Source organism: Pinus tabuliformis, chromosome 5_1 (genome assembly GCF_031772625.1).
Source record: "Pinus tabuliformis cultivar Carrire ecotype Pingquan chromosome 5_1, CPIR1, whole genome shotgun sequence".
Classification (NCBI taxonomy): Eukaryota; Viridiplantae; Streptophyta; class Pinopsida; order Pinales; family Pinaceae; genus Pinus; species Pinus tabuliformis.
Window position 1 is genome coordinate 640,420,785 of NC_142305.1, and position 19,633 is coordinate 640,440,417.

A 19,633-nucleotide genomic window follows, 5' to 3' on the forward strand; every position below is an offset into this window, starting at 1 on the left:
TGAATAGAATCATTAAATAATAAGGAAAACAAGTGGACAAATTATAAGTACCTGATGTTATATTTTGTTCTTGATTAAAGTTTTGTTTAACTTTCATTTGATCAATGTCTTGGTTCTCCTTGCTTGTCGCTATAATAAACATAAAAAATGTTATAAATTGTGACGATGAACAAAATTCATTAAACAACTATACAAAAAAGAATCATCTATAATCGTCCATAATAATATATTGGTCTTGATTGTAATTTTGTGGGACAGTCCCCTGGTCATTATATTCATTCTCTTTATTTCCAACTACAATCAACATATGAAATGATATGAATCACCATAATAAAAATAATAATTTAGCATAATAATAAAATAAATAAAAATGATAGAGTTATGTTGATTAATACCCATTTCTATCTCCATCGTTCCATGGTCATTGTCTTGATTAATTCCATTCATCTCATAATTCCCTGTAATAGTCATCCAAAAATGTTATGAATAAGGAAATTAAATAAATTGAAAAATTATCAAGAGCAAAAATCAAAAAAATTATGTACCTGGTATGATAACTTCTTCCTCTCCTCCTTCTCCTCCTATTTCCATCTCTATACTTTTTTCAACATCATGAGCACTATGTTGACTATTTTTTTGCTTCCCACTTTCATCATTTTCTGTTTTAGAATCTCCATCATTAATTATTTTAGTAAACACTTTGGATGTACCAATCAAACCATTTTATTCATGTTACAAAAATTACTAAAAAAATTGTTGAAACGATACACTTACCTTGAAAGGTTTTCGCGCTATTTATAGATGAAACAATAATTTCTTTTATCATCTTGATAGAACCTGGAGTAAACATATTAAACATTCAATCAAATACCAATTGTACTTCCTATTAAACCTTCAATCAAATACCAATACCAAGAAAAACATTAGTAATGCAACCTTTAAAAAGAAAGAAACACACACACACACCTTTAACATTATTTTGATTGTTAATTTTATATTTTTTATTTGTTCCTATAATAAAAATATACAACGTTAAGGTAGTTACAAGAATTAGAGTTTGAAGAATAATAAGATAAACAATAAGACAAGTTATAAGTATCTGATATGACATTATCTTCATATTTGTAACATTGCACGTCATCATCATCTTTGTTACCTTTAGCTGTCTCCAAATTAAACATATAAAATATTTTGAATTGTGAAAATAAATAGAATCATTAAATAATAAGGAAAACAAGTGGAGAAATTATAAGTACCTGATGTTATATTTTGTTCTTGATTAAAGTTTTGTTTAACTTTCATTTGATCAATGTCTTGGTTCTCCTTGCTTGTCGCTATAATAAACATAAAAAATGTTATAAATTGTGACGATGAACAAAATTCATTAAACAACTATACAAAAAAAGAATCATCTATAATCGTCCATAATAATATTTTGGTCTTGATTGTAGTTTTGTGGGACAGTCCCTGGTCATTATATTCATTCTCTTTATTTCCAACTACAATCAACATATGAGATGATATGAATCACCATAATAAAAATAATAATTTAGCATAATAATAAAATAAATAAAAATGATAGAGTTATGTTGATTAATACCCATTTCTATCTCCATCGTGCCATGGTCATTGTCTTGATTAATTCCATTCATCTCATAATTCCCTGTAATAGTCATCCAAAAATGTTATGAATAAGGAAATTAAATAAATTGAAAAATTATCAAGAGCAAAATCCAATAAAATTATGTACCTGGTATGATAACTTCTTCCTCTCCTCCTATTTCCATCTCTATACTTTTTTCAACATCATGAGCACTATGTTGATTATTTTTTTGCTTCCCACTTTCATCATTCTCTGTTTTAGAATCTCCATCATTAATTATTTTAGTAAACACTTTGACAATTAAGAAATATGAACAAAATATTATCCAAAGTATTATAAGAAAAAAAAAAAAATGAATTGTAGTACCTGAATTTTCAAAGAAGTTAATGGATCCTAGATTTGATAGTTGAAAAGATTTGTAAGTATTTAACATGATTGTCCTTTGTGTCTCTGTTTGCACAACACATGAAATTCTTCTTCCATATGTACAACAGGCCTTGATTAAATTTGTCCCCGCATAAAGAGAAATGACCACTTTTGCATCACTACATTGTTGGTGTTTTTCCAATAAATCCATCCAGAAATCATAATCTCTCTCATTTTCATCGAATGTGTGAGAGTATTTGATAGCCTCCAAAAATTTTAATTCTGAAGTATAGAAATGTATAGTAAGAACTATATCATAACTATAATTGTTTTGGGACTTATATTCATAAATGCCACTAGTCATTTTATAGTTGAACTTGGAGTTCTTTATGGAAATTTCCAAAGACTGGCGTACATCATTACAAAACCAAATTTCTACTAAGAGAACTGTAGTAAAGTCATTCAACTCATTTTTTTCGATAAGAAATCGAAAAAATTCAATATAATATCCCTTGTGGAATTGTTCTTTTTTCAAAGCTAGTGTATCCAAAACAACAAGGTCAGTATGTAAAACTGGTTGCAACTGACATGGAAAAGAGTGCAAAAGTGTTGACAAAAGATCAGGGCCCCAAAATGACAACCAAATTCAAAATTGTTGTCAACCTGTTGAACACTTGTCGATCCATTTATTATTCTGTCAAGGACTCCACATGCTTGCTGAGAAAGGGACTCTATCTTTGTATTACGTGTTCCTTTGACATAAGTAGACCCCTCCACCGTGTTGCAAAAATTGGTAAATATGATATCATTAATTTCATAATGCTCAAGAATGTTGAATGTGGTAAGAGTCATCTCATTCAAGTTCTGATCATGACTTTGACAATATGTTACCATTGCATCCAATATTGTTCTGTTGGTTTTCAATTTAGAACAATAATCTTTTAATTTTGTGGCATTTGATGGATGATTATGTGGAATAGAAAACCAAATGGTTCCATCCAATAGCTTATCTGCTACTGAAGCAATTTCTTCCATGGTTAATCCCTGAAGGGGCCGAAGAGTAGCTGCTGTCAAACTGTGTAGACTATTTCTCTTGTAGTTCTCAAAATCAGGTTGGCTTGGAGAACACTTTAATGTGCCTAGTTGGTAACAGTTAAAAACAGTGTCCCATTTATCCCAAATAGGTTCCTCGAGATATAAGAGAATTTTTTTTATCAGAAAAATTGTAATTGGACAGTCGAAGAATGAGCACAACATTTCATCATCAACCTGATAAAATAAGAAATATAAACTAATAAGAATTCAATGTAAAAATGAAACTAAATAAGGTTTTACAAACTAATGAGAATTCATTATAAATATGAAAAAAAATGACTTATATTATCAACTTTAGTCATTTATCTACAATAAAAATAGATACAATAATAAAATGTTAAATGTAAAAATAATTAAAATTACATACCTTGTCTTCAGCCGTCTTAGAACATCCAATCCTTCTTTTCTTTAATTTGTCATTGGCAATTAAGAAATGCCTTGCCGAGCGCACACAATCAATAAATGGAGTTTTTTAGAACACCTTATTTGCAGAATTTAATTGACAACAAATGCGGATCACCTCAGTGGGTTCAACTGATGGATGCAAGAATCGAGCATTACATTTTTTTATTTTTTTTTTTCGCTTCTGTAGATACATTATATTTAGGATTTGTTAAAATTTCTTTCGCTGCTTGAATGGTGTGTTGACCATCAACTATCCAAAAATTGATATTCTTGGAATTTAGATCTGTCTCATTTATAATTTTGATAGAGTTTACCAATGGATCAGACTCATTGATGTCAAATGGAATCAGAAGAGCATCAGGTAATGAGGTTTGAAATTTTTCTAAGAATGATTTCACTAATACTTGAACATTTAAATCATCTCGTGATCTTAATTTGAACACCTTAGGAGCTTCTATGCATCTTTCAACAACCACTTTTCTACTAAAGGAGTTTGAAAATAGATAGCAATGCTTGAAGGCTTCATGAATCTCATCACATTGATTTGCAAGGTTTGTTGTCTCATATTCAACTTTCCTAGTTTTTTGAAATTCTGTAGTAGGCTTGAAATCACTTTCTGTTATGTTCTCCTCCAAATCAGATAAATATACTCTTCTCAAAGCAAGTAATTGAGAATCAAGTTTATCATCTGGTATTTTATCAAGAAATTTACCTTTTTGTTGTAAATGAAGAAGTACAGATGATGTTTTTTTACTTCTTACATAGCGATATCTCAGAACGGTGGCAATGCGTTTTAAAAGATCTGCGCAACTAGTTAGTCCAGATTTAGATAAGCTCTCATAGTTATCCAACTTGAACATTGAATTCTTTATCGTATTTGTTGAATCAGTACTTGAAGCTTCAATCAAATCTGGTCTAAAATTTGTATACTCCACTTGACATGAAATTAATTTTACCTCATTTTCTTTAATCATTTCCACTTGAAAGTCAATGTCATTTTCATTGCAAGCATAGCAATTAATTATTATTCCTAATATCTCTGGTTCTTTTCCATCTATTGATCCAAATAGATACATATCAGGAAACATATTCAGGGGAGCTTCTATTTGGATGTACCAGTCTTGCACAAACTCATATTTATTAGTTGTATTGTATTTTTTAATCATTTCAAAAGTAGAAGTAGAAGGTGTTATTGATACTGCCATTTGAGTTGAATAACTTTTCTTTTTCTTAAGTGATAGTTGTAACATTTCATTTGCTTTAGGGCCGACCAATTCTGCAAATAACAACAAAAAAAAATATTTGCATGAATCAAATTGAAAATATAATTTCAAATATTGTCACATAATGTTCTTTTAAATATTGAAAAATCACATAATCTAACCATTTCTAAGAGAGTGTACATAAAATATAAAACCACATACCAGTTGAAGGAGGCATCGTTTGTATATCACTTATTTTTTGTTTCTTCTTCACTACTTTACTTCGAATTTCAGGCACACCAGATTCCACAGTTTCTAAAAAAAAAAAATTATGGACTACATAAAATACCAAATATTATTAAACAACCTTATAATACACGATTTCCATTTACATGCACAATAATAAATGAGTACATATTTTAATGCAAGTTTACTATATGACACCAAAAGTTATCACCTGGGTAAAATTGCTATGAAAAGAAACCACCTAATCCAACCATTTCTAAAAAAGTACAAAAAATATAAAACCACCATACCAGTTGAAGGAGGCATCGTTTGTCTATCACTTGTTTTTCTTTTTCTCTTCACTACTTTACTTCGAATTTCACGCACACCAGTTTCCACAGTTTCTAGAAAAAAAAAAGAATATGGAAGACATGAAATACCAAATATTATTAAACAACCTTATAATACACGATTTCCATTTACACGCACAATAATAAATAAGTACATATGTTATGCAAGTTTACTATATGATGCCAATAGTTATCACCTAGCTAAAATTGCTCGGGAAAAAAAAATTACCCATGTTGGTATGGGTTGTCCTCATTAAAAAACCACTCCTAAGGCTATTTCCATGGTTTTTATTAATCAACAACCACTTATTAACATAATGTCTAACAATTGTAACAAAGTATAAACTAATTTAAAATTCTCATACCATTTAAAGAATTTGGTGTTGTGTTTCTTGAACTTCCTTTTTCCTTGGATGCTTCCTTTGAATTCTCACTAGCTTCATAGTCCATGGTTTCTGAAAATAAAGTAAAATATTATTATCACATTCTTCATTTATTGAAGAAAATACGAATTTATAAATACTATAACTACTCGCATCATTGTATGTGTAACAAAATGAACAAGAACAATAACAAGTGTAGAACTCACAATAATAGCTATTCAAATGTAGAACATGTGTTAGATTTCCTCTTAGTGCAAACTCAAGCTCCTAGAAACATTGTAGGATGAGAAATCTAGCAAGTGTTGTATTTATGTCTACCATAAATACAAGTATGTTTCTAACAACAACATTGTAGAGTATAAGAATTCTAGATTGTGTTAAATTTTCTTCCAACACAAACACAAGCACATTTTAATTTGAAAGAAATCTAACACATGTTATATTTCCTTCAAGCATAAACACAAGAACATAACAACATTGTAGGACTAAATAAGTCTAATGTGTAATAGATTAACAACATTGCAATGTAAAATAAAATGTAACATGTGTTAGATTTCCTTTTAGCGCAAACTCAAGCACATAGAAACATTGTAGAGTATAAGAAATCTATCTTGTGTTAAATTTTCTTCCAAGACAAACACAAGCACATTTAAATTTGAAAAAAATCTAACACATGTTATATTTCCTTCTAGCACAAACACAAGAACTTAACAACATTGTAGGACTAAATAAGTCTAATGTGTGCTAGATTAACACATTGCAATGTAAAAAGAAAATCTAACATGTGTTAGATTTCCTTTTAGCACAAAATCAATCACATAGAAACATTGTAGAGTGAGAAATCTATCAAGTGCTAGATTTATGTCTAACAGATATAACCACATTGCCAACAACAACATTGTAGAGTATAAGAATTCTAGGTTGTGTTAAATTCTCTTCCAACACAAAGACAAGCAGATTTGAATTTGAAAGAAATCTAACACATGTTATATTTCCTTCGAGCACAAACACAAGAACATAACAACATTGTAGGACTAAATAAGTCTAATGTGTGCTAGATTAACAACATTGCAATGTAAAATAAAATCTAACATGTGTTAGATTTCCTTTTAGCGCAAACATGAGCACATAGAAACATTGAAGAGTGAGAAATCTAGCAAGTGCTAGATTTATGTCTACCACAAATACAAGCATGTTGCCAACAACAACATTGTAGAGTATAAGAAATCTAGCTTGTGTTAAATTTTCTTCCAACACAAACACAAGAACATAACAAAATTTTAGGACTAAATAAGTCTAATGTGTTCTAGATTAACAACATTGCAATGGTAAAGAAAATCTAACATGTGTTAGATTTCCTTTTAGCGCAAACTCAAGCACATAGAAACATTGTAGATTGAGATATCTAGTAAGTGTTAGATTTATGTCTACCACAAATACAAACACATTGCCAACACCAACACAAGCACATTTAAATTGAAAAGAAATCTAACACATGCTATATTTCCTTCTAGCACAAACACAAGAACATAACAACATTGTAGGACTAAATAAGTCTAATGTGTGCTAGATTAACAACATTGCAATGTAAAAGAAAATCTAACATGTGTTAGATTTACTTTTAGTACAAATTCAAGCACATAGAAACATTGTAGAGTATAAGAAATGTGGCTTGTGTTAAATTTTATTCAACACAAACACAAGCAAATTTAAATTTGAAACAAATCTAACACATGTTATATTTCGAGCACAAACCCAAGAACATAACAACATTGTAGTACTTAATAAGTTTAATGTGTGCTAGATTAACAACATTGCAATGTAAAAGAAAATCTAACATGTGTTAGATTTCCTTTTAGTGCAAACTCAAGGACATAGAAACATTGTAGATTGAGAAATATAGCAAGTGCTAGATTTATGTCTACCACAAATACAAGCACGTTTCCAACAACAACATTGTAGAGTATAAGAAATCTGGCTTGTGTAAAATTTTCTTCCAACACAAACACAAGCACATTTAAATTTGAAAGAAATCTAACACATGTCATATTTCCTTCTAGCACAAACACAAGAACATAACAACATTTTAGGACTAAATAGGTCTAATTTGTGCTAGATTAACAACATTGCAATGTAAAAGAAAATCTAACATGTGTTACATTTCCTTTTGGCACAAACTCAAGCACATAGAAACATTGTAGATTGAGAAATCTAGCAAGTGCTAGATTTATGTCTACCACAAATACAAGCACGTTGCCAACAACAACATTGTAGAGTATAAGAAATCTAGCTTGTTTAATTTTTCTTCCAACACAAACACAAGCACATTTAAATTTGAAATAAATCTAACACATGCTATATTTCCTTCTAGCCCAAACAGAAATACATAACAACATTGTAGGACTAAATAAGTCTAGCGTGTGCTAGATTAACAATATTGCAATGTAAAAGAAAATCTAACATGTGTTAGATTTCCTTTTAAAGAAAACTCAAGCACATAGAAACATTGTAGAGTGAGAAATTTAGCAAGTGCTAGATTTATGTCTACCACAAATACAAGCACGTTGCTAACAACAACATTGTAGAGTATAAGAAATCTAGCTTGTGTTAAATTTGTTTCCAACACAAACACAAGCACATTTAAATTTGAAAGAAATCTAACACGTGCTATATTTCCTTCTATCACAACCACAAGTACATAACAACATTGTCGGACTAAATAAGTCTAATGTGTGCTAGATTAACAACATTGCAATGTAAAAGAAAATCTAACATGTGTTAGATTTCATTTTAGCGCAAACTCAAGCACATAGAAACATTGTAGAATGAGAAATCTAGCAAGTGTTAGATTTATGTATACCACAAATACAAGCAAGTTGCCAACAACAACATTGTAGAGTATAAGAATTATAAACTGTATTAAATTTTCTTCCAACACAAATAAGCACATTCTAATTTGAAAGAAATATAACACATGTTATATTACCCTCAAGCAAAAACACAAGAACATAACAACATTGTAGGACTAAATAAGTCTAATGTGTGCTAAATTAACAACATTGCAATGTAAAATAAAATCTAACATGTGTTAGATTTCTTTTTAGCGCAAACTTGAGCACATAGAAACATTGTAAATTGAGAAATCTAGCAAGTGCTACATTTATGTCTACCACAAGTACAAGCACGTTGCCAACAACAACATTGTAGAGTATAAGAAATCTAGCTTGTGTTAAATTTTCTTCCAACAGAAACACAAACACATCTAAATTTGAAAGAAATCTAACACATGCTATATTTCCTTCTAGCACAAACACAAGAACGTAACAAAATTTTAGGACTAAATAAGTCTAATGTGTGCTAGATTAACAACATTTCAATGTAAAAGAAAACCTAACATGTGTTAGATTTCCTTTTAGCGCAAACTCAAGCACATAGAAACATTGTAGAGTGAGAAATCTAGCAAGTTGTGATGGATTTCTCACACAAAACAATCTCATACTCATCTCCATATCCCTCCACTTACTCATCCCTATCAAGGAGATGCATATACATGTTTATAAACCACATCAAGTAAATTGTCTCTCTCACTCGTGTGAAATCCCGGGTCTTTGTAAGATTTCACAAACTCTGCAAATAGAACAAACTCTAACATTATCATCAAGAAATTAAATCCCCCTCTATGCTCACTAAATCTAGAGTTAAGATGGATGTAAACGAAAAGCATGCACCTTAGAAATTTGATCCCTTTGTAGGCTCAAAATAGTTCAGAAGATTTTAATTTGAGGGCTTATCTGATTCTTATCAATAATTTAGATAAAGAGTCTTACTTTTTAGTTAACAATTTTTTTTTCCGGAAATTTGAATCATGGTTAGACAGGTTCGGATCGCTACACAGAGGGCAGAGACTATCTCTGAAGCAGAAGCGACGGTTCGATAGACAACACAGCACACGAGAAATCACCTGAGGACAAGTTCGCTTGGAAGCAATAACAGGGAGCAAGCGACGAAGTGAGGAATACTTAGCGTTGATGAATGAAGGAAGGGGGTGAGATATAGGAAGAAGCTGGAGAGTGGTGAGGCGGGAGAGGGACCAACCAGTCACGGGATGAAGGAGGGAATCCTGAGGGTAGACCAGAGAGATGTCCTGGAGGATCCATGAATCAGATCTGAGGAGACATCTGCCGGCAGATTTGATGAGATTGTCAAGCTTAATGAGTATTTTGTGGATTTCGTGTCCTTGCAATATCCTGCTACAGTAAGCAATCTTGTTGAAATCCCGAGGAAGATGATTCCAGTCGATTCTGTCAGTGCTTTTAGGCTTAACGCTGTTGAGTTTATTTGGAGTCATGGCAAAGGTTGGTAAGTCTCCTTAGAGTTGCAGCTTAGGGTGCCAACTGGCCTTCCACACGCACTGTTGGCGCAACCGTCAGCCCTCTTGTTAAGGTTACGAAGAATATGGTAGTATTGAATGTCATCCATTGCCTGATACAAAATTTGATTGCGTCTGTTAATTTGCTAAAGGAGAGTGTTGGGAGAGTCCTGCTGATGGACCATTACGCAGATGACAACAGAGGAATCACCGAATACCTTTGCCTTCTTTATCCTCAGTTTGCCTAACTGAGTTAGGCCCTGAAACAAAGCTAGTGCTTCAGCTCTATTATTTGAGACCTTCCCTAGACCCCACTCATAATGGAGGATGCACTCCTCATTGGCGTTGATAATCAGCCCCCCTGCTCCAGCTGTACCAGATTTGATTTAGATGCCCTGTCGAAGAATAGATAGAAGCAGTTGCAGTTTTGTATCCAATTGGCGAACTCCTCTTCTTTTAATCTAACTTTCCATGAGCTAGCTTCTGCCTTTCTCTGTGCATCCCTCCTGCTACCTTCCTGTACATTATGATTTTTTTCCAGAATGTAACTTATGAAATCTCGCTCCTCCACACTATATCTTGTTGCATCTATCTTTCCAGTGGTGTTGATTGAGATAGTTTCCAGAGCAAGGATTATGGCTTTGTTGCAGGTTATTTGTGTAGTTGAGCTCTTGTCTTGGAAAATTTTTCGATTTCTAGCTAACCAGATACGCCATAGCAAGGTGTGAGGGAGAATGTTCCATACTCTCTTCACCAAGTTGCTTCTTTTTTCTTTCCAGGGGCAACATTTTCTCCATTTGTAGATTCTCTCCGCTATGGTATGCTGAGGTTCCCAAATTAAATTTCCAGTGGAAGACATCTTTTCCCAGCATTCAACAGCAAAAGGGCATTCTATGAATAGATGATGCATCGTTTCTTTGGCATTGCAACAGTTGGGGCATCTGGATGGGCCATTGATGCCTCTTCTTTTTAGGTTCTCTGTTGTTAAGATTTTGCCTTTCAGCAGGAGCCATATAAAAATTTTTATTTTTGGGAGAGCCTCTGATCTCCAAACAATTTTCCAATGGTTCCACAAATTCATCTGAAAGGTGCTATTGCAAAGGTGTTGATGGCCTGCTCTGACTGTATAATTTGTTCCTATTGAGTCCCAGCGAAAACCATCCCTTTCACCTTCCTTGATGGGAGCCTTGATGTGGAGGAGAGACTTCAGATAGCTGAGGCTGGGTTCTAAAGCGTTGGGGATTTCTGGGAAGGACCAACCAGTCCAGGCATGGGAATGAGGGTCCCAACTGGAAATTTGAGCCAGATGATGGATGCCTCTATTGTTAAGAAATTTGATGACGGGTATGGCCTCTTTATGCATGATCAATGGTTGTTGTCCCTGGATTTTGTCAGTTCCAAAGTTGATGCTGGCTCCCCCCCTAGAACTTTCGAAATATTTTGAATCATAAGAGGTAGGGCTTTCTTGCATAACCTCCAGATTTTAGTGGAGTCTCTGTTGGGGATATTGGAGTCAAGGAGCTTCTGCCTTTGGAAGTTTAGATATTTGATCTCCAGCACCTTTTTCCACCACGATGAGGGTCTCGTTATTAACCTCCATACTATTTTCGCTCCAAAGGCCAAATTTAAGAACTTTGGCGATCTAATACCAAGACCTCCTCTATCTTGGGTTTGGATTACATGCTTCCAACTAACTAAATTAAACTTGCTTTTATCATTCTTCCCCCCTTGCCAAAGGAAGTGGCGAAGTGCAACCTCCAATTTATGGTGAAAAATGGCAGGAGCTTGATATAGAGAAAAACGGTAAAGGGGAAGGGAAGTGATACCTGATTTAAGGAGAATGAGCTAGCCTGCAGGGTTGAGCCACAATGTTCCCCATTGCTGCACTTTTCTCTTTACCTTGTCAATGATTCCGTTCCAAGTTTCAGCCTTCAAAGGGCCCAAGCTCATTGGCATGCCCAGATAGGAAAAGTGGGTCCATTCCAGCTTGCATGTGACACCAAATATGTTTGCAATGCTATGGATAACCTGATTTGAAGTGTTCCATTCATATATACAACTTTTGAGCTGATTGACCAAGCCTCCAGAGTACCCCATAGATTGGTCAAGGAGTTTCTTGAATTGCCTTGCTATTATGCTGGAGGCTCCCCCAATTAATAAGGTATCATCAGCAAACTGTGAGTGATTAATGTTTTTTGCTCCATTCCCGAATTTGATACCGGTTATAAGGCCCACTCTCCGATTGTGGTCCAAAGCTTGACTGAAGGATTCTGCCATGAGGATGAAGAGGTAGGGAGAGAGGAGACAACCCTGTCTGAGACCTCGGGAAGATTGGAATGCTTCACCTGGCCTACCGTTGATCAGGGGGGAGATCCATGGCCTAGAGATACAAGCTACAATAATATTAATGAAGGGAGATTCGAAGCCCATCTTTTTTAGGACAACAATAAGGAAGGAATGCCTTACTCTATCGAAGGCATTCGCCAGATTGAGTTTTAGGACAAATCCTTTCTCTTTCCTGGATAAACTCGAGTGGATGGCTTCTTGGACAAGGAGAATGGAATCAGTGATATGTCTGTTGGGCAGGAAACCTCCTTGATTTTCAAAAATCAGGGAGGGAAGGAGGGGTTTGAGTCTGGTAGCTAAGATTTTGGATAGAATTTTGTAGGAGGAATTGCAGAGGGAAATGGGTCGGAATCTGGAAAAGGAAGAGCACCGATTTTCCTTAGGTATGAGGGCAAGAAAGGTGGAATTGGTGAATCCTCCTATTTTCCCTTTTCTTTGTGCCCATCGAATCATCTTTGTCAGGTCCTTTTTTATCAGAGTCTAGAACTCCCTGAAAAAACAGATGGGGAATCCGTCAGGCCCAAGCGCCTTATCAAGGTGTAGACTCCAGATTGCTCTTTTAATTTCCTCTTCTTCAATTTCCTTGCTAAGGTTGTCGTTCATCTCCTTAGTGACTCCTTTGGGCAGATGCTGGAGCAAGTCGGAATAGTCTTCTGCCCCTTTGATTTCAGTTAGGAGGTCCCTGTAGTGCTTGGAGGCAGCCTTCCTTATGGTTTCTTGAGTGCTGTGCCGATTTCCTTCGCTGTCCAGGATTGTGTTTACATCGTTCCTGAGCTTTTGAGCAGTGGCCTGTTTGTGGAAGTAGCCTGTATTTTTGTCTCCTCCTTGAAGCCATAATTGTCTAGATTTTAAACGCCACTTGGTTTCTTCCTCCCTATTAATGTGACTCAGTTGTGCGTATAATACACTTTCTTGCTCCTTATTTTGCTGCGATAATCCATGCTCTTCGATCCTTGACTGCACACCTTCTAATTCATTCTTGACTTTCTTTTTGATCTCCTCTGGCTCCTGATAATTATCTTTGGCCCAATCTTTTAAAATCTGCTTGGTTCTTTTTAATTTGGTTTCCCAAATAAAGCATGGCGAACCTTCCACATGCTGGCTCCAGGTCATCTAAACAATTTCTCTGGCTACAGGAATCTGATTCCAAAGAGGGTTGTATTTAAATGGAATAGGGCCAAGAGGACAGTGGGTTTCCAAAGTTAGAGTGATGGGGTAGTGATCAGAGGCAGAGGTATTGAGAAATAGTGTAACAATTAAAGATATTTCCACCAGAGATTCAACTTTCCATTCAAGTGATATATGGTAATTCTAGACTCTAAATTCGAAGAATAGTGTAACAATTAAAGATATTTCCTCATCTCTAGCAACCAGGTATTTTCTTCTTCCCTTTTCTTATTTTCGCCATTAAATATGGGGGCCTTAATTTTTCTTAGCTTTGCTTTTCTGCTCTTCTTCTAACTTCTCTAAGTGTTGAAAAAATATGGATATTATCAGATTCGATAGTAAAATAATCCCTTTTACTTGTTTTCCTAGCTGAGTGATAGTGTTGATAAGAAACAATTTTGGAGTGACTTGACCTTCCGATACCTCTCATCATAAACCATGCACTTTGCTCATAAGCTAATCTGGACTCAGTTTTCTATGTCAATTCACTCTAAATTTTGTTTAAACTCTTAAATATTTGGTTGCTAATATGTTGTTTATCTTTTATCAGCTTCTCATTGTCATCTTTATAGTTGAGAAATTCCAATTTGAGATTTTTGATTGTTTCTTCCAAATCCCTACCCTTAGGTTGGTCCACTACATGATCATTAGTTTTTTTTAACATCATTCATGCTTATGTTTGTAACCCTAACTACTTCCTCTTCACTCTAAGGTCCTTGGGCATATTTTTGACTCCTATATGTTACTAGGAAATTTTCCCTGAAAATTTACTTATAGTGTTTCCTAAATATTTTGTTCAAATTGATCATTGACTTAAGAATTCTAGATTTTCCAGGTTGTCCTCTTCGTCAATTTCTTTGTATTGACTATCTACTTGTGTTATTCCAATCCCCAGGCTAAAATATATGACCTTTGAAATATTGTAACCTATTATGACATTTTAACATGTGAAGACTCTTGTAGATTTTCTTCAAAATTTTCCAAAAATTTAACCTTCAATTCAAATTTTTGGGTAGGAAGTTATAATCATCCTGAAATTGTCATTCTAATTATTTGTTATATGCCCAATTCTTATTTGTGAGCTGTAACTTACGGTCTTTTTAAGTTTGCATAATTTTCGTCAAATTCTCCATACCGAGAAAATTCCAATTCTACCTACTTTCCTCAATGTTGTAACTATATTTCAAAATCTATAACTAATTTTCCTGTCAAAAGTACTTGTATTTTCTTGTACTTCCATATTTTTACCTATTCCTTGTGATTCTCACTCTTCTCTTTAGGATTTCCTCGGTTCCTTATTGGAAGTAAACAAGCTTTTTGGCCTCTTTCTCCAACTAGCCAACATGCTAACTTCTTTTTGACCCCACACACAATTTCATATATTTTCATATATTGTTTTATTTAAGATATATAAATATATATGTTTTTGTTTATATAAATATTATCCAATTATTAATCTATATATAAATATGAAAATCATTTAAATAACATATAAACTTAACACTTATGGACCAAAGTATATCCCCTCTATGTAAATATTCATAAATAATAAATAAATATGAAACCCAACCCTCAATAGCTCACAGTTCTTGTGACAACCCAAAAGGGTCATACATATAACATATTTATGTTTTTAAATAAATTACACGGAGCCCACCACTTCTCTTTTCATATTGCATGAACGCAAAACAACATATATATATAACCCATCTTACAATATTTTAAATAAATTAATAAATGCATTATTGTTGACCCCACATAACCTCAAGGGTCCCTTCGGTTTATCGACCATTGGTAGTTTAAAATATCAAACAGTCGTTATGTTGGTTGATCTTAGATCTGATAGCTCATATCAACCCTATACAATTTCTAAAATCGTCCTTGGACATCGAATTGTTGGTCCATTAACAAGCTCCTCACAATCTAATATTCCAGGTTCCAAACTCCCTTAGCATGGTTCCAACTCCACATTGACAGAAGGCCCCTAACATCCAACGGTGGATACATGTTGAAAATGGATGGTCAAGACACAATTCGGACCCCCACTCCCTCACTAATGTCATAGGGGTTCGTAATCAATGTTCCAACTCAGGGTTCTTCACATTATATCTGACGACGTTTATGCAATTTGACATTGGTCATCCAATGGCCAATATCAAATATGACCGCCCCCCCTCTCCCGTTAACAGCATAGTGGGAGGTCCCCTATCACGGTAACACCCTACCCCAACATGGTTCCACAACACATTAATTAACATAGGCTTAGCCCACCTCTATGGCCCCACACCACCCCATGCTACCATGATCAAACTTCCATGACATCATGACCTTCCTGGCCTCACTACACCACATCTACAACCTTCATCATCGTTACTACTCCATCATGCCCTCATGGCCCTGAACTCCTTGAAAAACAATTTTGACCCAACTTCAACCTATGGACCTTAATAGCTCTTGAGGCCCATATCAACAATATTTTATAAAAAGGGTCTTGTAGATATATTAAACATGTATAATTACATTAAATATGTCATTAAAATTAATCATTCTAAATTATTAGCCATAGCATCATTCTTCACCAGGGGTGTGATATCGAACCATAGCTCTCTCAGGCATAATTAATATTTTCCTTTGAAATTGGCTATGAAGTTGAATCAAGCCATCCATACTGTATTTTTTTATTACACTTGAAATTCTAATTCCCTGGTGAATTTTTACGCTCACATTCTTAGGACATTTGTCGAAGACTTAGCAGGAAACCTGTATTTCCTTAATTTTCATCAAACTTTGTCCAATCAAGCCTAAAACCCATCAATTTTTAACCAACAATTCCAGGTCGGGCGCTGTTATACATCTGTATTGGCCTTAGCAATACCAAGAAATGAAATCACAACAAGGTTCCACTAAATTACAGGAGGAATAGCCTAATTGGGATCTCTAGTTAGCTGATTCTGTGAGATTATATGCTACAGGTGTGCAGTATCCAAACCAAAATGAACCTTCAGAGGCCAAGATTTTCTGTGGAGTATACCTGCTTCCAGGGTTTATCAATCATCCCTGCATTCCATCTGCATCGAGATTCTGCATTGGGAAATACAATAGCTTGTTTATGTTATTATTTCCACAAAACCCAAAAATCAGATTTATCCCCCCCAAGCCCCCTAAGAAGAAGAAACAAAAAACTTGAACTACCTGCTACCAACTCAAACTATTAGTTTCTTCTAGTCTCCTTTATTATTAAATGTGTTTGTATTTTAATATATTGCGTAGACACAAACTTTTGAGAGCAATTACTTCTCCAGATTTCATGTTTTCATGATCTACTAGTATCACTCTGGCAGTTGGGTTCATAAACGTATGTTGTGGAAATGTATTCTGATCATATTCACTTTAGAAGTTGCATTCATGGTTGTTAGCCATGTTTTACATTGTCCAGTGACTGGAGCTTCTTCCCTGGTCATCTCAATTTCAGCACTGTGATTTGATACCAGCCTTGATCACAATTCATTGCAAGCTGCATTTTGGGTCTGAGTCAGCCTTTCTTATCTTGGATAACGTGTCTTTCTTATGTAAATATTTATGCTTTTCTAGATGTGCTCTGCTACCTCTTCTTACTTCATGATGTCAATTTAATATTGACTGAGGTTTTGGGGTTGCAACACTTAAATCATTCTTAACTTCTCACTCAAACAATAGTCTTTTCATCCATTTGTAATCTATTTTTTCCCATGTTTCTAGAAAGCCCCTTTCTTTGGTGACTGTCGTGTATGGCTATATAATTCTTTCTGATATTTACATGTCAATCCCAATTTGATTGTTTGGTCTAATATATAAATCATGAAGTCAAATCTGCATAGGTAAATGTCTGTTATAGTCATAATCTCATCTAGTGTTTTAAATCACATTTATTCAGAATAAGATAGGACAAGGTGAAGCAATTAACTTATCAGACATCAGCGTAATCCTTTTGGACCATGCATTTCCAATATGCATATCATGATTGTAAGTACTCACTTGATCCAGAAGGTGATATGAAAGATCTCCCATTCTATCATCAATAATACCAGAATGTCCATGCACATGAATATTCAACAGCAACCCTAGAGCATTCAAGTAAACCTGAGAACCCAAAAGACAGCCAATTGCAAATGAAAACCAAGAGCAAGTAATCTTAAGAATATCTTAGACCAGGTCACTCTCCCAATTTAGCAAAAATGGAGAAAGGTTATAGTAATCATGATGTGTGAAGGATCAACATTCTCTTTGCAAAGAAGCCAAGATATGGGAGTCATATATATGGAGCTCTTTACTCAAATGTGCATGGCCTTCCAAGTAACATAACGCTAGATGCCACCAATTGTGAGTATACCTGGCACCCTAAAATATGTCAGTGCATGATCGAACCCACTTTGCAAACTACCTACCATCTGTAATGTATGGATCACTGAACAGTGATAGAAGAGGGAAAAGACTACTTCACATGAATGAACAGCAAGCATTCCATGAATCCAAACATGTTTTCATAAATTGGATTGCCTCCTTAAAGCAACATTCATGCTGAAACACATGACATAGCTGTACGAAAAACTAATGGAGATCAAGGACATGTTGTAAAATGATTAACACAAATAAAGTAGGTGCCCCCAGCCAAAACAAAATACTATTTTTCAAATGCAATGCAAAAAACAAACCATCAATCTTGGATAAAAATTTAAAATATAGCATGCTAAGTGTCTGCTGTTTTGTGGCACACACCACATGCTAAGTAATCTTAAGAATATCTTAGACCAGGTCACTCTCCTAATTTAGCAAAAATGGAGAAAGGTTATAGTAATCATGACGTGTGAAGGATCAACATTCTCTCTTTGCAAAGAAGCCAAGATATGGGAGTCATATATACGGAGCACTTTACTCAAATGTGCATGGCCTTCCAAGTAACATAACGCTAGATGCCACCAATTATGAGTATACCTGGCACCCTAAAATATGTCAGTGCATGATCGAACTCACTTTTCAAACTACCTACCATTTGTAATGTATGGATCACTGAACAGTGATAAAAGAGGGAAAAGACTACTTCACATGAATGGACAGCAAGCATTCCATGAATCCAAACATGTTTTCATAAATTGGACTGCCTCCTTAAAGCAACATTCATGCTGAAACACATGACATAGCTGTACGAAAAACTCATGCTGAAACACATGACATAGCTGTACGAAAAACTAATGGAGATCAAAGACATGTTGTAAAATGATTAACACAAACAAAGTAGGTGCCCCCAACCAAAACAAAATACTATTTTTCAAATGCAACGCAAAAAATAAGCCATCAATCTTGGATAAAAATTTTGAATACAGCATGCTAAGTGTCTGCTGTTTTGTGGCACACACCGCATGCTGAGACCATGGGTCATCACTTTTGATTGTCAAGCCTTTCCTTGAAGCCAATTCTGCATCCCCCATTCACCCAAACTCCAATAAAGAAAATGAAAGCATTCCATATATATAGTTTTCACCTTGATTTGCTGGCAAAACCTGCCTTGATAAGTCGGAATCTATGAATAGAAAATCTCAGACTCTTCCTTATGAACTTCTTCCTTAGCTTAAAATGAGAAAGGCAAGCCTACTAAGATGACAATAGGTAGCTTGCGTAAGTTGCCTATGGGGTCTTCACCCTTATGGTTGGGACTTTTCCACCAAGTGAAACTTCGGGAGGTAATACTCCCTCGTGGAAGGTATATCTTTGGTGAGGCTATATATCTCCATTGATCTCCTTCAATTTACTGGGTTTTCCTTCTTGGAATAATCTACTTGTTATGTCTATTTTATGTCATTTAATTTCTTTGTGATCTTGTGTTGGAAATAATACTGAGAGGGGGGGTGAATCAGTATTATCAGATCAGATAAAACTTTTCAATTTCATGCTCAGAAACATATACGCGACTTCAGTTAAGTGAACCCGCGTGTACACGCGACTGTGTCTAATGAAACTAGCGTATATCCAGAGATCTTATGATTCAGTTAATCTTATCTTCAGTAAATGCATCAGAACATTATTAAGCATATTAACAGTAAACAGGTGCAGTAAAACAGAACAGATCATCACACAAAAGCCACACA

General features: G+C 34.5%; 1 protein-coding gene across 1 annotated transcript; it reads right to left on the reverse strand.

The window, feature by feature from the left end:
* Positions 1-12,824: 12,824 nt before the first annotated feature.
* On the reverse strand, positions 12,825-13,457 carry LOC149166612 (uncharacterized). The gene has a single exon (XM_089430204.1). The coding sequence runs from the start codon at positions 13,455-13,457 to the stop codon at positions 12,825-12,827; it is 633 nt and encodes a 210-aa protein (XP_089286330.1).
* Positions 13,458-19,633: the final 6,176 nt, after the last annotated feature.